We start from the raw sequence: 26043 nt of genomic DNA, 5'->3' as shown, positions 1-26043 counted from the left end.
GGGCTGGGTTCAGCCGGGCTGGGCTCGGCTGTGTTCGGCTCCACTCGGCTCTGTTCGGTCTGGTTGCGCTCGGCCGTCCCGGCTTCGGCTCCGTTCGGCCCCGCTCGGCCCTGTTCGGCCCAGCTCGGCCCCGCTCGGCCGGGCTGGGCCGGTGCCGTGCTCCCGGGCGGGGCGGGGCGGGGCGGTCCCGTTGCCGGCCCGGGGCGGGCAGCGCCGCTCGCTCCCTCCCTCCGTCCCTCCCTCCCTCCGCGTGACCTCAGTTCCCGGCGGAGCGCGGCCCTACCGGGGCTCGGCTGCGCTGCGCTCCCGCGGGGCCCGCTCGCCCCCACGCCCGGCCATGGCGCGCTGAGCGCCGCGGAGCCGCCAGCCCGGGGCCGGCCGGGGCAGCCGGCAGGACGGAGCCGGCAGGACGGAGCGGGCCCGGCGGGCGGGACGGCGCTCGGCCTGCGCCGGGCGGGCGCGGCGGGCGGCGGCAGCGGCGGGCGGAGGCGCCATGGAGCCGGCGGAGGTGAAGGACCGCATCCTGGAGAACATCTCCCTCTCCGTCAAGAAGGTGGGAGCGGGAGCACGGCGGGGGCTGCGGACACCGACCCGCGGTGCTGAGGGGACTAGGCCTGGGGACACCCCTGGGCTGTGGGAGTTGGGGACAGCCATGGGGAACCCCTCTGCCGGGGCTGCGAGGTTGGGGACAGCCCTACGACAGTCCTGGAGTCCGGGGTGTAGGCCGGTGCTGTGCTGTGGTGGACAGCCCTGGGGACACCCGTTGTGGGAGTGGGGACCCCCCTGTGCCGGGGACAGCCGGGAGGACAGTCCCTCTGCCGGGGCTGTGAGGTTGGGGACAGCTCTAGGAGAGCCCCTGGGGCTCCCTCACCCGGCTCTGCCAGGGCTGTGGGCCTGGGGATGGCCCTGGGGACCCTCCTCTGCCGGGTTATAGGGCTGGGGACAGCCCAGGAGACCCTGCTCTGCAAGGGCTCTGGGCCTGTAGGCAGCCATGGGGACCCCCCTCAGCTGGTGCTGGGGACAGCTCTGGGACCTCTTTCTGTCCTGTGGCTGAGAATGGGGCTGTGGGCCTGGGGACAGCCCCAGGACAGCCCTGGGGACTCCCCTCTGCCCAGGGGTGCACGTGGGGGCTGTGTCTGCCAGAGGTGCAGGGCTGGGGGACACTCCTGGGGACCCCTCAGACACACACCACTGCCATGGATGTTGGGTTGAAGGATGGGTCCCCATGGACCCCCTGCCTGAGGTGTGGGGCTGGGGGACAATCCTATAGACCCCCACACCCAAGGAACATCCCAGGGATACTGATGAACTCTGATACAGGAGTGTGGGGTCAAGGGCACTTTTGGGGGTGTCCTTGGAGACCACCTATGTTGAGGGTGTGAAGTTGGATGCAGCCTTTCTGGTGGTGGGGGTGGCACATCTGGGGTGTGGGGTCACCCCCAGGACCCTCTGTCTCAGTTGGTTGGGATATACTAGGATTCTCCCACCCAGGGTTCCCCTTTTCAAAGGACAGGACTGGGGGGACCCCTCTTCTGGGGGCTCTACTCAGGAGGGATTTGGAGTCCAGCCTAAAACCGTCTTTCTAGAGGTTTTCCCTCTAGCCAGGCATGTCCAGGGCACGGGATAGAGGGGCAGGACCTGGGACATTCTCCCCATAGACAGAGGGGATGTGTTGTTCATTCCTGTGCCCTGCTCTGTGCCCTCAAAACAGGGCTCTGAACATGTGTGCTCTCACCTTCTCCTTGCCTCTCGTTTCTCCTCGGATGGTTTCTTAAATCCCATCCTGGTGGTGGAAACATCTGTGAGCTGGCACAGGGGGGACCAGGACAGGCACAGAGAGGACCAGGATGCTGGAATCTTTGGGAAGGCCAAAGGAGTGCATTGTAAGGACGTGCTGGAAGTTTTGGTTTGGCCCACACGTGAGCTCCAACCATCCTTGAAAAAGAACCCCTGCTCAGGAGCCAGGGGAAACAGGAGTTTCATTTGTGTTTGTCCCAGGTTTTGGGGGAAAGGCTGTCTGGAGTCGCTGTTGTTACTCCAGTTGTTGGGTTTCCTCTGCCTTATGGAATAGGAGTTTTCCTGTGCTCTGCAGTGTGTCCTAACACAGATTCATCCATGAAAACTTGTCCTATGAAGACCAGCACGAGTGAATTCTGGCGCTATTAAGAAAGGGATGGCTGGACACTGCCTCTGGGGCGTAGGATGGATGTGCAAACCTCTCCCAGCTTTTTTCTTCCATGGATGACCCTGACCTCTGGTCTCTTGCCTTTTTGTCCTCTAAAAATTAAGGATAATCTTGTATCTATCTGGAAATCAGTGGATGTTCATCCTGCTCTGAGCTCTGTCACAATGCTCTGCAATGCTCCTGCCTCAGTTTCCCTGTACATATAAGGAATACAACTTCCCATGCAGGACTGGTTGGACATAATTTATTTGCATTCAGAAAATCCTTGGAAGATCACGTTTGGAAATGCTAAAAAATCAACATGATGTTTATTTTAATTATTGTTGTGATTGACGAGGACTCTTCAGCTCCAGCTCTGCCAACACACCTTGGCCTGCCCGATCCCTGCCAACTCCTGTCTTGGTCCAGCAGTGAAAATTTTGGGATTTTCCAATCCTGTCTCTTTATTCTTGCTCAGAGCAAAACTCAGGGAAGTGTAGGAACCTACTTCAGGGTGATGGATTGATTTCTACCATCCTAGTAAAATCAAACTCAGGCCATGGTGAAATCCCTCCCTACTTTTTTACCCCCAGGATGCAGTTCTCCTTCCTCAGGGAAATTGCTATGGAGCTGCTACCTCTGGAGAGCACTGACCTCTCTGACTTCAGCCTGTAATCCCTGATCCTTTTTTTCCCCGTGAGTGGCAAGAGTAAAGTACTAGGTTAAGGGAGCAAGTGGCTTTGTGCTGGGAAATCCTGCTCTCTTTCATCCTTGTCTTGAGTAACTCCTTGGCGCTGGAATTGTGTCATGGGGCTTGGAGTTTTCCGAGCATCCTGCCTCTGATTTTGAAAGCTTCCTCACAGTGTGGGTTGCTCACTCCTTACTTTCACCACCGGTGCAGGTGTGGGATGGAGGGTTTGGATGTGTCTGTGGTGATGGTGTGGGTTTTCTTTTCTCGGCTGCAGACCCAAAGAGGAGAAAAAATGCCCTATTTTCATGGAGTTGCCTAGGGGGAAGCACCCTGTGCTTGGCAGCCTCGGATGGGGAAGAAGAGCAGCAGCACAGCCCTGGGGCAGTGTTTGACACTCAGGGCTGTGACAGTATCTGGCTGTAATTTCAGTTTTTACCAGTGCTGCTGGATTTTAGGGATGGGGAATTTGAGCACAAGCGGTGGGTGAATTCTGTACAAATCCACAGCAAAAAAATGTTTTGATTCCAAGCAAATCCCTCAAACCTCAGTGAACAGGACCATTTCTCTTATTTTCCTGGAAAGACATGAGGGATGGAGCATGGATGGAAAAGTGGCAAACTTGCTTGCAGAGGGTAATTCCAACCTGTGGGATTCTCTGTGTGTTACCAGCTACCAGTGGGAGATCAGTGGTAGTTCCGCCATGGATTTTGAAGGTGTGAGGTCAGAGGTGTAAAGTCAGGCCTCCACTGCAAAAAGTGAGGAAAACACCTACCTTAGGCAAAACAGGCTTCTCCAGCCAGAGAGATGTCAAGAGGTTTTTGCTCTTGGTGGCCTCAGGAGAGGCTGGGAAAGGTCAGCACTGGAGAGCTGGGTCCCTGCTTCAGTTCCAAGGGAATTGGGAGCATGGTTTTGGTTTCCCATCTACTGCTTGTCCTCTGTGTCCTCCCTGGGAGCTGTAAATTAATTCCCAGGGTGATGCTTTCTGCACAGATGGACAGTGTTACTTCTGTCTTGTTACCGTTTCTTTTCCCTTTTCCCACTCAGTTCCGCTCCTGCTAAGAGGGCCATGTTCCAGCTCAAATTACTGCACAAATTAATGCCTAACCCTTGCTTTTTGCAAAGATTTAGGGCTTTATTGGGGCAGAAGGCTGGAGATGGGCATGTTATGGCTCAGTGTGCAGGCCCTTGTTCACTCAAGTGCTTGTTTCCTTCTAGGAGATGCTGCTGTATGTGGTGGCAGTGGGATGAGAGCAGCTTCCTGGTGCTGCCCAGGTGGACTCTAAACACACCAGAAATGCAAACAACTTCAAATCCAACCTTGGCCAAGCATCTCCTGGTAGCCAGGAGCTGTTACAGGTTCCCTGGTCCGTGAAGCTGGTGGTTTGTGTTCTCTTGGGTTTTCCTGGACATTCCCTGGGTTCAGGAGGGGTTTAGTGCTCTCCTACTTGGGATTAGGTGGTGAAAATACTAAGTCCTTAAACAGTGTTATTGTTGACAGTTCCAGGAGCTGAATGTAAAATCAAAAAAGAGGTCAGAATCCCAGATTTTGGGACTCCTCTCTGGTTTCCAGGCCATTCTGCTGGTTTTGAAGGACACACGTTGCCATGAACCCTGGAGCAGCTGATCCTTGGTGCATGTCAATCAGGTGGAGCGGTGGTTTTTGCTGACGTTGCAGGAGTTCTTGCCAAAAGCTCTGGCTCTGCTCCATTTCTGCATGACTTTGGGAAGGTTTCCACTGCCCTCACAGCAAGTTAGTGCTGAGCCCTTGCTGCCTGTCTCTGGGTTGGATTTTTAGCCCTGTACCTTTGAAATGCCTTTGCAGTCTCCTGTGCTGCTGAGCTCTGCTGTGACACCTCTGCTCCTGCATGGTGAGAGAGGGTGGGTTTGGGCATGGCTTAGTATCCCCGTGCCCTGGAGAGGAGCAGGGAGCTCTGGAGTGGAGCATCCCTACTCAAATCACGTAGGGAATGTGCTCATCTCTGCCTGGCTGGATTTATTTAGCTCAACTGCTGTGACATGGAGGCAGCAGCTCTGGAGATGTAAAAACAGCCAAACAGTCTCTTGCCTTCTGTTCCCTGCTGAGGGGCACCTCGCTGGCTCAAAGACCACAGGGGTTTTATCTCTGCCAGGGTCTTTCCTCTCTCTCACTCATCTCTCCAGGCCACATCTGTCGCTGCTGCAGGGACCACTTTAAGAGGATAGTCCTGCCTGTTCCTTTGCCACGTGTACCACGTTTGCCAGCTGCCAGAAACCTGTGGGTGAAGGTAGCAGCAATCTCATGGAGCTCCTGAGCTGTCCGTGAAGACAAGACACAAGGGTCACCCAGGTGCTTTTAACAAGTCCACAGATGTGTTTTGGTGGGCCTGCAGGGGCTTTGTCTCTGTGGTGCTGTGGTTCTGCTCTCATCACAGCTGTGTATTGCTTAGGTTGCTTGAGTATTTCAAGGTTTATCTCTTTAGAAATTCCTCTTGCCTCATCCCAGCGATCAGGAAACTTCCCTGCCTGGCCATCCAGGAGCCACTCTGGTAGTCACACTGACCACCACAGGTCTTGTGATGATCCAAGGTTCGTTGTCCACAGTTTCAAGGGGATTGGGTTCTGCAGGTACCTAAACTGACGTTTGTCCTCTATAACACCCAAAATCAGCTCTGGAGCTGAGGGTGGACAACATTTTGGGAATTAAAAAATCCCACTTGTTCTCCTCCCTCTAACACAAAGTGTTTCACTGGGAGGGCAGTTGGTTTAGGAGGGTGAATTTTGGCCATGGTTTTCCTGAGGAGCTAAAGCAAGGCCTCTGAGCCTTTCTGCCTCTGATTGCACAATTTTGGTGGCTGTTGAGTGATTTCAGCTTTCTCCACTTGTGGTGAACTGGTCCAAGAGGTGTAACTGAATTAACCACAGGCCAGAGACTGTGGTCAGTGGGGAAGGACTCGGAGCTGCGATACCCAGCGTGTGAGGGAGCATCAGCTCCGTGGGACAGCAGCACCTTGCTTGCTTCTGGTGTGTTTGCCACTGGACTTGTTTTTTTTTCCCCATAATATCTATTTTTTTCTGTTATGCTGAGCATGTGACCTTCCCATCTGCCTTTGGTTAGCTCAGGGATCCTGTTCCGCTGCAGCCAGTTCTGTGCCTGGCCCCTGCTCTGCTCACTCTGACAGAGGAACAGGATGCTCCCTAAGCGTTCCCACTGGAAAAAATCCTATCCTTGTCTGAGCCAGACATGGGTCCAGCCTGCTGCAAGCTTTGCTGCTTAGAAATAGTGAAGGAAAGCCCTGGAAAAGCCAGGGGGGGTGTGAGCTGAGGAGCATATGTGTCCCAGGAGGTGACAACCTTGCTGGCATTGGATTGGGAATGCATCAAAGCTCAGTGTTTCCAGCAAGGAGCAACTTTGCTGTGGGTTTCAGCTTCACCTGTGTCAGGCTCCTGTCTCTCCACATTTCCAGGCTGCTCCAGTGGCACTCGTGGTGCCTTCCAGGTGCTGATGCTCTGAGTGTGCCTGGTGTGTTTTTCCTAGCAAAAGCCCAAAGATCCAGGTGATGCCCATGAAGTGGGAAGCTGGGCCCTGAGGCCAGTACTGGTTTGGAAGTTTGTTGTAAGGAATGTTGAGTCAGATCGTGTATGTGACTTCCAAAATGTCCTGCTAAAGCTGAGTTTTAGGGGTTTGTGTCATACAAGTGTAAGAAAGAGACTAGCACCCCTGCCATGAAATTCAGCCTGCTGTTATGGATGGTATGGAAAACTAGGAGTTTTCCAGGTACAGGAGTTCAGCCTCCTCTTTATCCATTTGCCATTGAATGTCTGTACCCCCTTAGCAGGTGTGAAAGTGACAGGTCTGAGGTGTCTGTCCTGGCCCTTCCCACTGGGTCTTCCCTTGGCACTGAGCTGTCGTCGTTTGGGACAAGATCAGTCGCCCTTTTTTGTGCTCCCTGGAGCTCCAGGATTGCTCCTGAGAGTGCTCAGCTCTTCCAGCTGGGGAAAACCCCTCATCTCAGTCCATGAGCTGTGGGTGGGAATGAGGGTTTTGAAGCACCTCTCCCCTCTCTCATCCCAGTTAAGGAGCTGAGGAATGCAAGGGATGTTTGTTGTTCTTTCACCGTGTTTGCCCTGGCAGGGAAATACCAAGCAGAACAAGTGAAATGGAATTGATGTTGGACAGCTGCTGGTGAAGCATCTGCAGGGCAGATTTACAGAGGGGAGATGTGGACTCAGTTGGGTTGTGGCCAGCCCTGAACAGATCAGGAGACTATTTCAGTATTCCAGTAAGTTTTTAGAATTACAGGAGAGATTTCAAAGGAGCCACCACAAGAATGATTAGATTTGGGAATGGGCTTTCCAGAACACCTCCCTGATGTTTTGTTGGCTTCCCTTGCAACACAAGAGCTCTGCGGATCAGCCTGGAAAACTTCACCCTCGTTGAGAACCACTGCAATCAACAGGTTATAAAATTGTGCAAGGAAAAGCCTCTCTCGTGCATGCCAGCGTGGAGCGGGGTGTGTCACTGCCAGAAAAATGAACTTGTGATTGATAAACAGCAATTAAATAATTAAATCCTTCTCCTCCTCCTCAGTGGGGATGAGGTGCGAGTGTTCCCTGGTGCCAGCCAGGTCTCTGTTCCCGTTGGACAAACACCCTCCTGCTCCAGGCTCTCCCAGGTGTGTTCAGCCCGTGGCTGAGCTGTTGTGGCCCTCTCCCCGAGCAGGTTCTGTCCCACGAGCGCTGGTGCTCAGACCTGCTTGGGGTGCAGAGTGGTCCCGGTGGGTGGATGGCAGGAATGCCTTCTGCATGCCAGCAGTGCTTATTTTGGCCACAGGAATGTCTATAAATAGCCCCGGGTCAGGGCTCCAGGCATTGCCATGCCCCTCATGAGTCCTCCATCCGAGCCAGCCTTCAGCCCTTCCTTCTGGATTTGGGGTGCAGAGGAGACATGGGGAAGAGCATCACTTCAGAAAACCCAGGGTGATGTTTGTAACCCAATTATTTGCCTCCTTCCTGATTTCCCTGGCTCCAGCCCGGCTCACTGCCCAGCTGTGTCAGGGAACTGCTTTGGGGATGCCTCATGAAGTTTTGTCGCCACCTCCCAGACAGGTCTGACTGCTGAAGGAGAGGCTGGTTCAATTATCCGTGTGTGTTTTATAACTATTTACAGGAGACTCCATATAAACACTCCATAAAATGCCATTTTTCGGGGCAGTGTCACATCACTCCTGCCATCACCATGCTGAGGGGCAGGTGCTGGCATCATTCCCCATGATGCTTGCAGTTGTACTTCCTACAAAATTGGATCTTTGAAAAATGGTGCAGCTGGACCTTGTTCCCCAATTAGAAAAGCTGTTTCATCCTAACTTTTCTCTGTGTGTCTTCACCCTTCTTCCCAAGCCAAAAACACCTCCCCATCAGCTTTTGCAAATCTTTCCCCACCCTGGCTGGAGGGATGACTCCACCCAGGAGATCCCAAGGCTTGCTGTGTCTTGTTTCCTCGCTGGCCAGGTGGTGGCTGGGCAGGGATTCATCTCCCTGATCTCTTTTGGGAATTGTGCTCCAGTGAGCTGTGCGTGCCCTTGGCTGGTCCCTGGAAGCCTTGGGCTGTGTTTATTTTGGAGGGATGCTGGAAATGGCACCATCCCTGGGTGCAACTCTGTATGGGGCCGTGGTGGCGCATCTCGGTGGGAGTGAGCCCTTGTGAGCTTCCCTGTGACCCACAGCTCCTAAAGGGCCGTGACTCGGAGTGCCAGAATCCCAATCCCAAACTGCTGAGCACGCGTTTGCTGCTCGCTGGGCTGGTGTGACCCCGTGACTCAGAGCACAGCACAGTCACACCAGCTCATCCTCTGGCTCCTGATGTGCCACAGGGACAGGGTTGAGCCTTTTGGGGTGGGTTTGCTCTGGATATGGCCATGGGGCTGGGTTTTCCCGCAGCCTCCCCGGGAAGGGGGATGCAGGGGGAGCTGGTTTGTGCAGAGCAGGAGGCTCAGTGCTCCTTGTGGAGCAGCTAAAAGGGACACCAACCCTTGGTGCAACACAGAACAAACCCTTCAAAACCTAAACCCCTTCCTGGGGGAAGATTGGGCTTTTCTAGGGAAGAGAAAGCCATTTTTTTAGACGCAGACAACCACCATTTGCTAATAGTTTGCACCCTTGGATGACGGGAGCAGGTCAATCCATGGAGAGGGATGGGAGCTGTGCACTGGCTGCAGGAAGGAGCATGACAAAGTTCTGAGTTATTTTGGGGGGGAAAGGAGGAAAGAAAAAAGAGGAAATATTTCTATTTCCTCATCTCTTTTGCTGCCCAGGCTTGGAGTGTCTTTGTCACGAGGAATTCCTCCAGTCAGAGGCACAGACAGGCTCCAAGTTCCCTCCACACTGACCTCCCCAAGCTGTGTCTCCTTTTTTTTGGTGGTGAGCTAATGAAATGCCTGATTCATTCTTGTTCCCCCCAGCTCTCCCCCACAGCTGCATTTCTCCAATCCAGCACAGAGCCTGCAGAAACCTCCTCCAAGGAGTGCCCCAGCTCCCTGCAGAACCCACAGCCTGGTTGGGACAAGCTGGGAATTTCTGCCTTCAAATGCTGGCTCATGTCCTGTGAGACCTTTGCTTCTGCCTCAGTTTTCCCAAAAATGGGATATTTTAGTGAGCTCCAGCTCTTGGAGATCATCCCCATGACTCCATCTATCCATCACCTGAGGAATATGGCTCTAAATTATGATTTTCTTTCTTCCTCTGGTGTCCTTGCTGCAGCTTCAAACACTGGCTGCAAGTACCTCCTGAAATTTTTCTTAAATAGTGGGATTTTAGGGCATTTTCCTCTCTGTTTCAGTGTGGGCTGCCTATGAATAGTGGGAATCTTCTGGAACAGCTTCCCCCCAAAAATGGATAGGAGCTGCTGAGCTGAAATGCTCCAGGTCTCACCTGGGTGTTGTGAAAACCCCTGTGGATCTCCGGAGCACCCACAGGTGCCTCTGCAAACACCACCTTGTTGTGGATCTGCTTCCCCAGGGGATTCACCTGCGGAACAGACGGGACAGGGACAGGCAGAGCAGGGCTGTGCCATCAGACAAGGGAACTCTGGCTGCGATGCTCCAGGCTCAGCAGTTTGTTCCCATGTAAGGGCTGGGACCAGCTCCATGCAGGAACATGCCTGGCTCCCCATCTTACCTAAGAGCTCCAGAGGGATTCAAGGTCTTCAGACCAGGAGGGTGTTGGAGCTTGATATGTTTATATTCTTAAGAGTGTTGCTGGGATCAGTTCCCAGGGGCTGTGAGGTGTTCTCTGACCCCTGGATAACTTCACATCAAGTCTGGATGATTTTTCTAAAGGACCTTCTCTAGTAAAAATTCTGGAGGAGAAACCTGTTTTGGGGGACAGGTCAGACTTGACAAGCACAATAATGTCAAGTTTTACACATCTATCATCTAGCGAGGTTTGGGAAAGACGTGTCAGGTCACTAAAATAACACACATATTGTCTATAATATTGTTGTGGCTCAGCTGAGCTGTTCTTGCTTGTTGCCAGCAAACAGCCATGGCCTATCCAGCTGAGATTACATCCTGGGAAAGTAATCTCCCTGCCTGGATGCCGAGAATGTGTGAGACAGGACCTAAATAGATCCGTAAGCTCCGGGGGCAGGAGGAGGCCGGTGGGTCAGCTGGGAAGGGATATAGGATTTGGGTACAAGGGGATTTCTGGCAAAACCGAGGAGAGGCCTCATCCATGTCAGAGCCAGAAACAGAGCAGAGCTGGGGTTTATTTCTGCTCTGAACCACTTTGTGGTGGCTGCAGAGGAACCACCAGACCCCGCTGTAGTGTTGGCTGGGAGGGAAGAGGCTGCTCACCAACAAGAAGTTGATTGTTCACCCACCACAGCACTGCTGGGCTGTGAGATGTGGGGACACTGGGCAAGGTTCTCCCTGTAGTTACTGCCTTTAGGGTCCTCTCAAAACCAACAGCTATGCCCTGTAAGTAAAACCTGTGTCAGGGTTTTGCAAGCTGAGAGGTCACAAAAAACTGTTTAATGCTGGATAGGAGCGTTTTGGCAGCTCCACCTGCTCCTCGTGGGCTGGAGAAGGGCGTTCCAGCCATCCCATCTCTTCTTTTTGCAGCTGCAGAGCTACTTTGCTGCCTGTGAAGATGAGACACCGGCCATCAGAAACCACGACAAGGTCCTGCAGCGGCTCTGTGAGCACCTGGACCACGCTCTGCTGTACGGGTGAGCCTGGAGCCCACCTCTGGGATGCTGCTGTTCCCCATGGAAAAAGCCTGGTGTGGAGCCTCAGCCTGGGGAAAGCATCTAGGCAGGGATTGGGGTGGAGATAATGAAGCTTTTGTTTAATTTTTCCCTGGGATTTTTCTTCCTCCAGGCTGCAAGATCTTTCCTCAGGGTACTGGGTGCTGGTCGTTCACTTCACACGCCGGGAAGCCATCAAACAGATCGAAGTGCTGCAGCATGTGGCTACCAACCTGGGACGGAGTGAGTATTCAGTGTCCCCAGCTCTGGGCCTGGGGACACCTGGGGAGGTCCAGGTTGTGCTGAGGAGTTGGGGCTGCTGGTGGATTGAGGGAGCCATTGAAATCCAGGTTGCAGGCAAAGGAATCGCAGAATCATTAAAGGTGGAAAGGATCTCTAAGATCATCGAGTCCTACCATTAACCCAGCCCTGCCATGTCCACCACTAAACCATGTCCCCAGGTGCCACATCCACATGTAGTTTCAACATTTCCAGGGATGGTGATTCCACCACTTCCCTGGGCAGCCTGTGCCAAGGAGGTGGGAGTCCTGCTGTGACCACGTGAGGTCTCTAGAAATAATGTCACCATGCCTCGGGGTCAGGTGCTGAGGTGTAGCCCAGCTTCTGCTGCCCTGAAACCCAAGGAAAGGTTCCAGACAGATGGGAGTCCGATGGGGCCATGCCCTCAGGAAGAGTTCCTAGCATAGGGTAGCACGTGGGAAGGATGGGAAGCCTGCAGGGCTGTGCCCTTGGGAAGGGTTCCTGGCAGATGGGAGCTCTGTGGGGCCGTGCCCTTGGGAAGGGTTCCTGGCAGATGGGAGCTCTGTGGGGCCGTGCCCTTGGGAAGGGTTCCTGGCAGATGGGAGCTCTGTGGGGCCGTGCCCTTGGGAAGGGTTCCTGGCAGATGGGAGCTCTGTGGGGCCGTGCCCTTGGGAAGGGTTCCTGGCAGATGGGAGCTCTGTGAGGCCGTGCCCTTGGGAAGGGTTCCTGGCAGATGGGAGCTCTGTGGGGCCGTGCCCTTGGGAAGGGTTCCTGGCAGATGGGAGCTCTGTGGGGCCGTGCCCTTGGGAAGGGTTCCTGGCAGATGGGAGCTCTGTGAGGCCGTGCCCTTGGGAAGGGTTCCTGGCAGATAGGGAGCTCTGTGGGGTCATGCTCTTGGAAAGGGTTTGTGGTTGATGGAAGCCCTGTGGGGCCGTGCCCTCGGGAAGGGTTCCTGGCAGATGGGAGCTCTGTGGCGCCGTGCCCTCAGGAAGGGTTCCTGGCAGATGGGAGCATTCCCTCTTGCCCCACATCTTGCTGTAGCAGTCATGTGCATGATTCTGCATTTTCCCTGCTCCCAGTTGTCCATAGCAGATGTTTGGGACCATCGAGGCCGCTTTTGACGCAGGATGGTGCCCAGATCCTCCATGTCCTGGGCCTGTACTGGTGAGAGCAGAGCTGAGCACAGACTCCGCTGTCACCTCTCTCTGCACCAGAATTTGTGTCAAATCTCACCTGGGGTGATTCACAGCAATTCTCCCTCCACCTCTCCCAGCATTTCTGGCAGGGCTCCCATCTTGCTGGGGATACATAGTTGTGTGGCTACTTCTTCACCTGTCTCTCACCAATTTTACTCCAAATCATGAATCCCTCACTGGCATTTTCCCTCCCAGATTTCCCCCACAGTTGCTCCCCTCAAATGATACAAATGAATGATCTGAGGAGTTTTAACTAATTCATTATTATTTCTAGGCTTGTTTCACTTCTGATGTATTTCCAGATAAATCTCTCTGCTGCTCTGTGTTCCAGGCCGGGCCTGGCTGTACCTTGCCCTCAACGAAAATTCCTTGGAGAGCTACTTGAGGCTGTTCCAGGAGAACCTCAGCCTGCTGCACAAGTATTATGTCAAGTGAGTATCCCAGCTCCTTCTCCTTTGGGCACTGTTTGACATCCCTCCTTGTCAGAAGCCAGCCTGAATTTGCCAGTGGAGGACAAGCAGCTGATCAGGGTTTGATTTTGTTCCTTGTGGGGTTTACCTGGTTGATTTAAAGATCCCAGATGTGGACACACTGTCCTCCTATCTCTGTGAGGCCCTGCAAGCATTTCTCCTAGTTCCTGCTTTTACTCTGCAGTCCCCTTTATATTTTTCCATGGTTTCCAAGGAGCTGCCGAGCTCCTGTTCAGGCACCTGGCTCTGCTGGACACCTGGAAATGTGGCTGTAGCTCAGTTTGGGGACAGCACATAGTGGCTGCCTGTGGAGGCAAGGAGTGGGCTGCCAGCTCTGGGGCCGATCTATGGCAGCTCAGAGACACCTCCAAAGAAGCAGAAGGGCCCTTGTAGCTGCTTCTCCTCTTTCCCACCTCTGTAAAGCTCTTTTGTTCCTCTCTGTGGCAGGAACGCCCTGGTCTGCAGTCACGATCATCTGACCTTGTTCTTAACGCTGGTGTCTGGGCTGGAGTTCATCCGCTTTGACCTGGACCTGGTGAGTGTTTGATCTGTTCTTCCGGCTCTGGGAGAGCGGGAACGCGGAGCAGGGAAAGTCCAGGGTGGGACAGGTTCCAGGACTTGGTCCAGGGTGGACCTTCCTGTTGACCTTCAGCTGAAAACATGATGCTGATGCTTTTGGGAAAGACTTTTCGGTCTTTGGGGATCCAAGAATGGGATTTATTCCTGTTGCTCAGTTCTTCACTGTTTGGAGGAGGAACAAGGCAGCTGCAGGGCAGATTGGTGGGGATAAAGGAGTTGAGTTCTGCAAGTGTGGTACGAAACCCTGGTGTCCCTCCAGGAAACACAAATCCACTGGATAACCCTCGGTGAAACTGCTGGGTTTCCTCTGAAATGGACACTGAGAGGGGACGTTCAAGGGACAGTCCCACTGTTCTGGTGGGGCGGCATTTCCCCCCAGCTGTGCCAGTAACAGTGACTGGAGCCTGACTCACGCCGCGCTCCCTGCCCTGCAGGATGCTCCGTACCTGGATCTGGCCCCGTACATGCCGGATTACTACAAGCCTCAGTACCTGCTGGACTTCGAGGAGCGCCTGCCCAGCTCCGTGCACGGCTCCGACAGCCTCTCCCTCAACTCCTTCAACTCTGTCACCTCCACCAACCTGGAATGGGACGACAGTGCCATTGCTCCATCCAGCGAGGGTCAGTGGGTTTTGGGGACGGTGTGGGCAGGGCTGTGTTGTTCACACATCCCCTTCAGATAAGGCGGCAAATTTTAGACTGGAAGAGACCAAAGCAAGAGACCCAACAGCCAGACTGGGAGTGTCTCCTGTCTTACATCCTTGGGAGACAGGACAGGGGGAAATGAGTTTAAACTAAAAGAGTTTTAAATTAAAGATGGGAAATTTAGATGGGATATGAGGAAGAAATTCCCCCCTGGGAGGGTGGTGGGGCCCTGGCACCGGGTGCCCACAGGATCTGTGGCTGCCCCATCCCTGGAAGTGTCCAAGGCCAGGTTGGACAGGGCTTGGAGCACCCTGGGTTAGTGGAAGGTGTCCCTGCCCATGGCAGGGGGTGGAATTAGGTGAATTTTAAGGTCCCTTCCAACCCAAACCATTCTGTGATGATTCTGTGCCTCTGACTGGGAGAGAGGGACTTTCCCAGGCCCCATTCCTGTCCTTAGCAAGAACTGGAGGAATCTCCCCACAGAGTGAAGGCCGTGCCTGTATCTGAATGTGGCTTCCAGGTCAGCAGGGACACAGGGCTGCAGGGGAGGTTTTTAAGTGCTTGTTTTGCTGTCCAGAGACCCACGTGTGCTGGACCTGGTGGGGAGTAGTTTCCAGAGTCTTCTCTGTGTCTGCAGTCTGGGAGACAGACAGCCAGTGGTCTCAGAGGTGCTGGTTTTTCCTGTTCATACATCTTGAGCAGGCTGATAAATTGTCCTACTCACCCCCTTATCCCTTCAGAGAGGCTGGATGTTGTTCCTGGTGACCTGGGCAGACACGTACCTTGTGCCCCATGAACCCACTGCAGCCAGAGCAGGGAGCTCCTGTCCTGCACCCATGTTCGCAGGAAGCAGCAGCTCTGCTGATGCTGTTCCTAATCCAAAATCCTGGGTTTTGTCAGTTTGAGCAAAGGGGATTCTGGAATAGAACTGGAATGGAATGAACTGTTAGCTGGATGCAGGGAATTTGGGACTGAACCCACACACAGATGGGTTCCCTCAAGACAAGGGTCACCAGTTGCCCTTGATGTGCAAGACAGAACCTCAGGTATTAAAGATGCTGAGAAGGAACAGCCTGGGATGGGCATTAAAGTTGTTTTAACAAAGGGCTTGGAAGCACAGCACTGGTTTGGGCTCACCCACATCTGCACTCAGGAAAGGGTTTGATTTCAGGGACTTGCTCATGCCAAATCTCCAGCATCCCAGGAAGCTGAGAAGGCAGGAGGAGCCTAGAAATAAAAATCAAAGGAATAAGGTTCTCTGTCCCCAGAGGGTTGGCATAAGCAGCTGTTCTGCTGCATCCCTGGGTCTGTATTCCTGCTCCTCCCTCAGCAGAGCATGTCTTGGTGCCAGACACCTCCTGCCTGTCCCTATCACTGGGTGTCCCTTGGGTTTGGCTGCATTCTCCAGCCTGTCTGGTGGATGGGTGCTTAATGCTCAAGAGAAGAGGGATTTGGAGTAGAGATCCAGGAGATTCTGGAGATGGATTTTGTGTCTGGCATCATCTCAGCCTATTCCATGTGTCCAGGCAATGGCTGTGCTGTGTGTCTCAGTTTCCCCATGCACAGAGGGGTTTGGTGCTGATGTAGGAATGCTGGACCAGGATCCAGGAGGGCAGGAATTGCTGCTGCTCCTCTGGTATGGAGGAGTTTAACTTCTCCCTGTGACTATTACCATGCTCATCACTTCAACAGGAGCATGTCTCTACCCTGAGAGTGTAGGTGGAACTGGGGATTGTAGGATCAGAGGACAAGATTTTCCCTTTAATCAGATCCCTGGCTTTGCAAACATTCATGAGTCAAACATCACAGTATCTATGGGAGGTAAGTGTGAAGTGGGGAAATGGAGGCACAGAGAGACTAAATTGCTTCCCAGAGAGGATCAAGCCTTAGGTGACACTGTTTATCTGGTTTAGCTTCCCAGCAGCTTGAATAAAGGGGCCTTCCCTGGTCCCTTTCTAGCTCCCATAACACTGTTGTTCCAGAAGGAACACCCATCAGTGCAGCTGGTTTCCATTCACATCCACATTCCCTATTTTCTCATGTGTTTCAGATACCAGTGGACGATTGTTTTGTTTCTCCCCATTCCCATCTCCCTCCCCAAATCCCCTTCACACTCTCCCCCCTCCCCACTTCCCTCCCCACTACTTGTATTTCTAATCCTGAGTTTTATCCCTCATTTTTGTAGATTATGATTTTGGAGATGTCTTTCCAGCAATGCAGACCATGCCCAGCAGAGACTGGGAAGGTGGGACACGCTCATCTCTTACAGCATTTTGGTTTTCTCTCTGCATTGCTGCCCCCTGAGCTTGCTGCATGTTCCCATGTTTGTTTCTTTAACAACCAACTGCCTTGTCCTGATGGAATTCCGTACAGGCCCAAAATGTGGGATGTGCCAGCTGCCCTCATGCCATAGATTTCCTCTGTGGGGTAAAGCACACAGGGTGCTGATTGAAAAACTGATCCACCATCATTGGTTTCCTGAAAGCCCTGGAAAACAGCTGAACTAATTATGCTGCCTTTAATTTTGGGCATTTTGCAGGGATTAATTTGGGAGGTTTTGTTTTCCCTGGATCATCCTGTCCTGAGTCAAAGCTTCTCCCGTGAAGCCACAACATCCAGCACATGGCCGTGCTCAGTTTGGCTCACTACATTTGTTATTTTTATTGATTTTACCACTTTTTAAACCCACTTACCAGCTACCTGTGGCCTTTATGGCCAAGAGCACATGCCCAGCTTAAAGGAATTTGTTCTTCCTCCACATGCAGCCCCTGTGGACATTCTCTTTGTGCCACTGGAGCAGGACCCTGTCTGCTTCACCCCCAGAGGAAACACACCCACACTCCATCCCTTACAGCTCAAAGCTGGATGGAGCCTGATGGTACCACCTGAATATTTGGGGAATATTTGGGCAAATCTGCCTGAATTCCATGTGGCTTGCTCTTAGGCTCTAACATGCTCACTCTTATCTTCTTTCTTTCCCCACGCACAGGGATGTCACAGAGGTGGTTTAACCTGTCCCTGGAGGGTACAAACCACATTTCCAAACCCAGGGTGCAGCCAACAGCTCCAGTGTGGGTGTTGGGTGGAGGCTGGGAGAAGCTGAGGGGTGCTGGGGGCAGATCCCTCTGGATCTGAGGTGCACACAGCTCCCATGTGCAGGGTGGTGCTGCTGGGATCCAGCACTGCTCCAGGCTGAGCTTCCTCAGCCACAGGGAAATTGTCATCAGAACCCCCTGCCAGGTCAGCTCACAGATGGATTCCTCGCTGTGGGGACAGAGCAGAGGTTAAGAAGGTTGTGCTGTTTCCCATTTTCAGCAAATGCATTTTGCGATGAAATTCTGCATTTTGGACAAAGATTGTTTTGTCTCACCAGAACCAGCAGGATTTAGGCCAAAGAAGTTATGTGGATTTGGTGGTGCAGCCTGGGAACCCAGGGCTGAAACAGCTTTTAAATGTTTTGTTTTGTTTTATTTATGGTTGGACTCGATTATCTTGGAGGATCTTTCCAACCTAAGCAATTCCATGAATTTCCCTTTAATGCAGGTATTAAAACCCGATTGACTTCCCTGGTAGAGCTCACACCCTGCTCCAGGGCAGGTTTTTCAGTGGGAGCAAAGTGGCATTTTGGAATCATCCAGCACAAACTGCCTGGATTAGAGTTTTACAAGAGGTTTCATTCCCCACCTCAAATCCTACAGCCCAAATCAGTCTGCCAGGGCTGTGCTTTTCTTCCCAAGGGTCTTTTTAGCTGGCTGTGGAAAGGAATCATAGAACCATGGAATGGTTTGGGTTGGAAGGGACCTTAAAGATCATTTCATTCCAATCCCTTGTCGTGGGCAGGGACACCTTCCACCAGACCAGGAATGGTGCTGGAGAAGAGAAGGGCATGGATAACCTTCCTTTAACCATGATTTTGGATGGATAATGGATAATAATAGTCCTAGCATGACTCTTGCAGCCCTTCTCCACTGCTTTTTTTCCCTCTGAAGACTAACATGGGCCCAGCTGTTCGTGCTCCACCCCATCTGTGCCACCTGCTGTCCTCAGACCCCCATGAGTGCTGTGTTCTCCCTCCAGCACGCTCCAGCCCCCGTGAGTGTCTCGTGTGAGCAGAGGAGAGCAGCCAGCTCCCTCAGGATCGCTGTTCCATGGGCTGGCTCCGTGTCTGCCCTTCAAGCCAAGCAAGCCCCTTCCCACGGTCCTAAGGCAGGGGAGAACCAGTAGCCGCGTTGCTCGCTGTCATCTTGCTCAGGAACAACGGCCCCGAGTCCCCTCAAACTCTTCCTACAGACACTGCCTCTGCTCCTCAATCCGGCTGCCGGCTCCTGGGTGACGGAGCTGTTGTGTTCAGGCATTCTCTGAACTGCAGGGGGGTGCTGGGTCTCACGCTGGCCTCCTTGTCCCTCCTCGCCAGGAGGGTGCCCACACAGTGCCCCGAGTCCCCAGCTTGGCTTGATCTGGCTCCGTGCAGGAGCCCGAGCTGGTGCTGATCCGCTCTTCCCGCCTTGTCCCTGCAGACGGAGACCTGACGGACACGCTCAGCTGCCCGCGCTCCACCGCCTCGGAGGCCAACGGCAGCAGGGCCGCGGTGAGGAGCCCCACGCAGCGCCACAACCCCTTCAACGAGGACAGGGCCGAGGCGCCGTCCTCTGCCGACACCACGCCGGTGCACGCGGCCTCCCGGGACAAGGCAGAGGCCACCCCCGAAGGAACGGACCAGTCTGAGAGCTGCACGGAGCTGGAGGTCATCAGGTAGGGACAGAGCTGCTGGCCTGAGAAGGGGTGGTAGATGTTGAGGATGTGCCACCTCTTCTATCCCAGCAAGGACGATGTTTGTGCTGCAGCCTTTATTCAGCCCTGTGGGGCTGGGCTCGGGTCCTTGTGCTGACTCCACATCACCCCCTTTCCCTGCCAATGTGTGTGTCAGAGGGCTCAGAGTAATCCATGAGCTTTTATGTGGAGCTCTCTCCAGCTGGTGGCAGCTTTGCAGCAGCTCTGGGGCTTGAATCTTCTCTCCCATCACGTCCCTCCTCCTCTTTTGTCAATGAGCTGTGGCCAAACCTGTCACAAGAGATGCCTCTGCAGAGCTCCCGGCCGGTGTTTGGGCGTATGACTCCTGCAGAGGAGATCCCCAGGGATCCCTCCCAGCCCTCAATCCAGACAAAGAGCTCAAGGCTCTGTCTGCTCACACCCAGTGATGGGGACACCCCAAACCTGCCCAGCAGGGCTGTGCTTTGTTCTCGTGCCCAGTTTTCCTGGGGAAGGAGCAGAGGAGCTGGGTTTTGCACATCATCCCACATGGCAGGCACAGGGAAGGAGAGCACTGGGCTCGCTTCCCAAGCAGGGGTGACCTGGCAGCAGTTTGGGTGCCGTGGGTGCCGGAACACTTCCTCAGCACATCCCGGTGTGCTCCAGCCTGCATCTCCCTCTTCTGGCAGGCGGGGACACGGCATTCCCACTTCTAGAGACGTCCTCCCTTCCCAGCTTCTTGATCTCAACCAGGGATTTCTCCCACATCACTTGAGCTCCACAACCATTTGTGATCCCTTTACAGCTGAAAGAAAGCTCAAGGTGCTGTGTCAGCAGTGATGCCTCTTTTTGAGATAGGTAGGAAAAAGTGTCCATACCTTGTGTCTCCTGAAAAGCAGCACAGAGATGGGGGCTCTATACAGCTGCACACTGAGCAAGGTTCTCGATAGAAGGATTTCTCTGCAGTAGGGAAAACTGCAAAGGAATGTCGTTGGGAAAGGGTTGGACCCCCTGCGTATTTCAGAGTCTAAACAGGCACAGTGAGTGACGTTCTTCTCTCTCACAGATTGGCCAAGAAGAAGAAGACAGGCAAGAAGAAGAAGGTGAAGCCTGAGGAGGCAGTGAACAGCCCAGCACCCGCAGCGCTCGAGGCCAGTGGGGACAGCGGCGTCAACGGGTTCAGTGACAGGGAGGAGCCGCCGAGGGACGAGGGCCCCGCTGCCCCGGGTGGGCCGGAGGAGGGCGGGGAGCGCGCCGCCCTCGGCCCGCTGGCCCTGCGCATCCCCGAGATGAAGGACACGTCCATGGAGAGCGTGGGGCAGCCCCTGAGCAAGGTCATGGACAGGCTCAACGGGCAGCTGGACCCCGGGGGCTGGAACGCTGCCCTGGAGCCCCCCGGGCAGCCCTTTCGGACCGGCACGCCAGGGGAGACCCCAGATGGATCGTCCTCTGGCGACTTTAGCGAGGGGATTTCAGCCCCCATGGACTTCTACCGATTTACCGTCGAGAGTCCAAACGCTGCTGCACCAGGTGGTGGCCACCATGACCCTCCAGGGCCTGGCCAACCGCCACATGTTTCTGGTAGCCCTGAGGCTCCTGAAGAAGAAGAAAGCAGAGAGGGAGAAGCAGTTGGGGCAGTAGAGGAGCCTGAAAGGACGAGTGATGAACCTCAAACAAGCCAGACAGAAACCACCAACCCCCCGGCTCTCTGTGAGCCCAAGAAGGAGCAGCCCAGCCCTTCCCCGAGCAGTGCTGAGGACTCTGGGGTGGAGGAAGGGCAGGGCAGCCCCTCGGAGCTGACCCATCCCTCCGAGTTCAGGTGAGGATGGGTTTGCTCAGCAGGGAGACCATCTTCCAAACAATCTTGAGCTCAAGTTGACGCCTTTCCCCTTTGTCCTTGGTTTGGGGGCAAAGCCCATCCTTCTCCAGGATGAAGAGGAGGCACAAAGGGTCAGGAAGAAAAGGTCTTGGGGAGCTAACAAGTGCCCAAATCATGCGCATGTTCAACAAGGAAGGGGATTGCCCTTCCTGGACTCACCCGGCCTCACAACCATGTCCATCCTCTGCTGTCTCTCTCCACAGGGTGGATAACAACCATCTCCTCCTGCTGATGATCCATGTCTTTCGGGAGAACGAGGAGCAGTTGTTCAGGGTAAGGGATCTCCATCGATCGAAGGACCAGCTCTGTGCCTGCATCAGCCCAGGGCTGAGCGCTCTTTTCTTTCCATGCAGATGATCCGAATGAGCACGGGGCACATGGAAGGGAACCTGCAGCTGATCTACGTCCTGCTGACGGATTGCTATGTGTACCTCATCAGGAAAGGTATGTCACCCTGACAGCCCCTGGGCTCAGTGGCAGGGAGGGGGGCTCCATGTGTGGCTTATCCATGGATTAGGCCACCACAGCTCGCTGCCTTCACTGCCAGTTCCCTTGTGTCCCCTGGTTACAGTAGGGAGCTCCGATTGACTTGTCTCCCAAGGAGCCCTGGGACACGTGTCCCGTGGCTCCGTGCTGCCTGGGACATGGCTCGGTTTGCAGGTCCATCGCTGCTGCTGCAAAGGGGGTCCTGTGCCCCCCTTCACGTGGCTCTCTGTGTCTGTGCCAGGGGCAGCGGAGAAGCCGTACATGGTGGAGGAGGCTGTGTCCTACAATGAGCTGGATTACATCTCGGTGAGCCCGGCCGGGGCGGGTGGCCAGGGGCAGCCAGAGGCGAGTCGGGAGTCAGTTCTCGCCTGTCCAAGGGTGAAGGTGCCAGGAGCATCACAGTGGGGTGTGTTTGTGTCCATGGGGTGTGTTTGTGTCCATGGGGAGTGTTCTGGGCAGTGAACCTTTGAGACTGGGAGAGTTGAAGTGATGCCCCTTCTAATGCCACCTCTGTGGGTGCCCACCTTGCTCCCATCTTTGCATGGGCAGCGGAGTGACCACTAACCCTCTCCCCGGGGCCAGAAGCCCAGTCATCCCTGCTCTGTTGCCCCTCATCCCGTGCCTGGCTTCTCTAACCATTCCTGTGTGGCACAGGTGGGGCTGGATCAGCAGACAGTGACCCTGGTGTGCACCAACCGGAGGAAGCAATTCCTGCTCGACACGGCTGACGTGGCTCTCACCGAGTGAGTGGGGACCCGGAGCATGGAACTCTGGAATTCTTGAACTTGAGGAATGTGGGAGACTCCGGAGACAGCCCTTTATGACAGTCCTGCCACCAGTGGGAGGTTTGGGGGTTAGTTTGATGCCACCAGGCAGCTGGAAATGCCTCAGGCATGGATACAACCTAAGTATCTTCCCTGGATAAACAGTCACCCCATCCCTCAGTCTGAGCCTTGGGGCTCTGGGCAATGAAGACCACGTGTCCTTTGTGTCACTCAGGATGAGTAGGGACGAACTCTTCAGTTCCAAGGCGTGTCCCCAGGTCCCTGTGTGTGCTGTCACCTCAGGGAGGTGACCATCAGGTCATAACTGGGATCTGTTCTGGGATGAGTGCCCACCTCCCAGTGTCACCCGTCTCCTTTCTGGAGTTCAGACTTTGCAACCTCCCATCACCTTTGGTCTGTAGGTTGATTTTGCGATTCTTTGGAAGACCAGAGGCCCACGGTTAAGGGGAGCCCCTTGGGCACCAGAGTGTATGAGAGAGACAAGGGGCTGTTTGCCCCAGCCTTGTCAGAAATCTCTGCCTTCCTCTCAGGTTCTTCCTGGTCTCCTTGAAGTCAGCCATGATCAAAGGGTGCCGGGAGCCCCCATATCCCAGTATCCTCACGGATGCCACCATGGAGAAACTGGCGCTCGCCAAGTTTGTGGCGCAGGAGTCCAAGTGTGAGGTGAGTTTGGGTATCGCCACCGTCGCTGCTGGTGACGAAGGCTCGCGGGAGCCTCCCTCGACTCCTCCTGGTTCTCACAGGCCTGCAACGTGGTTGTGCGTTTCTACGGCCTCGTTCACTGGGAAGACCCCATGGACGAGGCGCTGGGACCCGCCAGCAGCAGCTGCTCCTCGGCGGAAAACGCCGTCACCAAGGACGGCATCTTGCACTACAAGGCGGGGACCTCCTACCTGGGCAAGGAGCAGTGGAAGCCCTGCTTTGTGGTGCTCAGGTGGGCACCGGGGCTGTGGTCAGATGGGGCTGTTGGGAGAAGGTGCTGGGAGCAGTCTGCTGCCCAGGAGCTGCGTGGGAGGTGGAGAGGACTCATCCTGGCACCTAAAGGGGCCAAGCCACTGGTTTGGTGGCTAAAGCCACTGGTTGTGGGTGCCCAGCAGCAAGAATGTGACCCCACAGGGCTGTGTGGGTGGAGGGCAGGGCAGGGGTGGCTGTAGGACCAAAGGCACGGGACCAGAGCTGAGCTGACTGCAGTTACCCCCTCTGATCTTCCCAAACGGCAGCAACGGGATCTTGTACCAGTACCCGGATCGCACGGACGTCACCCCTCTGCTCTCCATCAATATGGGGTAAGTGGCTGGTAGGACACAGCACCCAGACTCAGTGGGGATCTGGAGAGCAGGAGCTACCCGGGATGTCCAGGGAGGGCTTCTGAGCTGGATCATGACCTGGTCCATGCTGCAGGAATCCTGGCTGCTCCTGCCTGGGGGCAGGTGCCCGTTTGCTTTGGCTCCAGTGCATGCCACTGGAAATGTGCTCACTTCCTTCCTTGGATGGGGCCTCGGGCTCTGAAGGGTGACAGATCCCTCTAAGAGCCATGCTGGGAGACCCGCTGTGCTCACCTCCAGCTCTCCTGCAATGTGCAGAGCCTGGAGATGGTCCTCGGAGCAATCCCAGGGGATGTCAGAGATGGGAAATGAGTGTTGGGAAGAGGGGTGAGGTGCTGCCCAGGGAGGGCAGTTGGAGGCTGTTTTCAGGCTCATGCTGGCCCCTCCATCCTGCTCATCTCCCTCCTCTCCCTCTCTCCCAGCGGCGAGCAGTGCGGGGGATGCCGGCGCTCCAACACCACCGACCGGCCCCACTCCTTCCAGGTGATCCTGACAGACCGGCCCTCCCTGGAGCTGAGCGCCGAGAACGAGGAGGACATGGCAGACTGGATGCAGTACTTCTGCCAGGCTGTCTCCAAAGGGGTGAGCCGGGGACAGGCCCCAAGCGTGGGTGCTTTGACCCCCTCCTTTGCCCAGAGCCCCTTTGGCACTGCCGAAGGGAGCAGGAATGTCTGGCAGGATGGAGCAGGCAGCTTTATCCTGAGCCAGGAGGGTTTCCTTCCCCACAGGGGGCCCCATGGAGATGGGGCTCCGTCATACCAGGTTTCACCCTCCCTTCCCTGCCCCACACAGGTGATCCCCCAGGGTGTTGCCCCGACGCCGTGCGTTCCCTGCTGCCTGGTGCTGACGGATGAGAAGGCTTTCACGTGCCACGAGGACTGTCAGACCAGCTTCTTCCGCTCGCTGGGCACCGCGGAGCTGACGGACATCACTGCTGTCTCCACAGAGGCCGGCAAGGAGTACTGTATCCTGGTGAGTGCAGGCCTTTGGGACCCGCTGACCTGGGGCTGGGTGAGCATCCAGTGCTGACACCCGGCCTCTCTCTTGGTATTTAGGAGTTTGCTCAGGACAGCAAGGAGTTCCTGCCCCCCTGGGTCCTCTATTTTAGTTGCACTACAGAACTGGAGAGGTTCCTGTCAGCGCTGAACGTCGCGTGGAGGAACATCTACCAAGTGAGCATGTGTGGCTGCCTCACACCCTCATCGCAGGAGGGAGGGCAGAGGGGTGAATTTGTCCCTGTAGGGTGAACCCAGCTTTCCCACAAAGGGCAGGAGAGCCACAGAGTTCCTCTGGGTCCATATAACCACAGGATGTGGGATTTAGAGCCTGGCAAGACAAGCCATGAGCATCCAGTGCTGGCAAGGGGAGTGGGAGGAACCTGGGTCAGCCCTGCTGTCACCATATTCATGACACAGGCGACTTTCCCATGTGGATTTGAGGTGGTTTTACAGCGAGAGGGAGAAGGGACCGTTGTCTTTTCCTCTCCTGATGCCCCACATCTGTGTTTCAGGTCGATCTCCAGCACAAGGCCATTCTGGATGCTGCCGTGAAGAAGAAATGTGAGGACGCCCAGAGCCTCATCAACAGCGCGTGGCAGCGCAGTGACAGCCTCTGCCGGGGACGGGCCGAGCGGGACCCCTGGTGTTAACCCTGGCCAGGGGAGGACAGCTCACGGGGGCCCATTTTTGGGGATCCAGGGCCTGTATCTGGCCAACTGGCACCCCAAACCCTCCTGCCATTGCTTGGTCCCCACTAGGGCCGTTCCTGCAGCATGGACCCTGCGCTCTCCACCGAGCCGGGGACACCTGGCATGGTTTGGGGAGCAGCCGGACGCTTCACCACCTGCGCCTTCCTCCTCGTCCAGCTGCCACGGGGCAAATAATTTGCCTTTCACAGAATAATATCCCAGTAGTAGTGAGGGTGAGGGTGGGAGCGGGGTGGGCTGGGACGAGTATCCCCATTGTGGTGGGGAGCAGGACTGAGGACTTGTTCATTTTCGAACAGGGTCGGGGCGCGGAGGGGCGAGGTGGGAACACTCAATCGCTACCGTGCATGTTTTGTTGCTCATACAATCACCGAGGACGGCACCGCTCTGCCTCCTTCTCCTGCAGAGCTCGCCCAGGGCCTCCGGACACCACTGAACCCCTCTCAGCCTGTCCAGGAGCTTTGAGGCTAAGGAAGAAGGAATGGGGCCAAATCTTTGGCTTTAAAGATGGTTTTAGGAAATCTCAGCAGCCGGTTTGTGGTTTGGATGCTGGCCCTGTGCACTGGGGGAGAAGAGATGGAGTTCCACGTTCTTCAGGTGTCATGAGGGACATTGTCACGTGGCTGCCACCAAATACGTCCCCATCTCCTCGACTCACTGCACCTGAGGCCAGCAAGGACCCTTCGCCACTTGCGCTCCACAACGAGCACTTTGGGGCACAACCCCAGCTTTTAAATAATATTAATAATAATAATAACCTGGAGACCTTCTCATGTAATATACGTTCACGGGGCCTTTTTGTGGGAGGAAACGTACGTGACTGAATGTATATGTACATACATCTGCTTCCTTTCCCCCTCCCCAAATAAATAGACCTTGGTAACTCA

The 26043-nt window shown here is 55.0% G+C and overlaps 1 protein-coding gene across 2 annotated transcripts; it reads left to right on the top strand.

Annotated features, from left to right (window-relative positions):
• The first annotated feature begins 451 nt into the window (after positions 1–451).
• Positions 452–26043, top strand: PLEKHM2 (pleckstrin homology and RUN domain containing M2). 2 transcript variants are annotated; one of them, XM_048326437.1, is made up of 20 exons: positions 452–553; positions 10952–11058; positions 11210–11319; positions 12865–12964; positions 13451–13538; positions 14017–14203; positions 16413–16472; positions 18745–18979; positions 20043–20795; positions 21059–21128; positions 21209–21299; positions 21583–21647; positions 21996–22084; positions 22657–22789; positions 22870–23060; positions 23347–23412; positions 23874–24033; positions 24244–24423; positions 24507–24623; positions 24962–26043. In XM_048326437.1, exons 1-20 carry the CDS (start codon positions 494–496, stop codon positions 25097–25099), a joined length of 3000 nt encoding a protein of 999 aa, XP_048182394.1. In that variant the 5' UTR covers positions 452–493; the 3' UTR covers positions 25100–26043. The 2 variants fall into 2 exon arrangements, with proteins under 2 accessions (XP_048182394.1, XP_048182395.1); XM_048326438.1 differs by lacking the exon at positions 16413–16472.

Source organism: Corvus hawaiiensis, chromosome 22 (assembly GCF_020740725.1).
Source record: "Corvus hawaiiensis isolate bCorHaw1 chromosome 22, bCorHaw1.pri.cur, whole genome shotgun sequence".
NCBI classification, from domain to species: Eukaryota; Metazoa; Chordata; class Aves; order Passeriformes; family Corvidae; genus Corvus; species Corvus hawaiiensis.
Note: the sequence above shows the minus strand (reverse complement) of the source record. Positions and strands in the feature narration are given on the sequence as shown.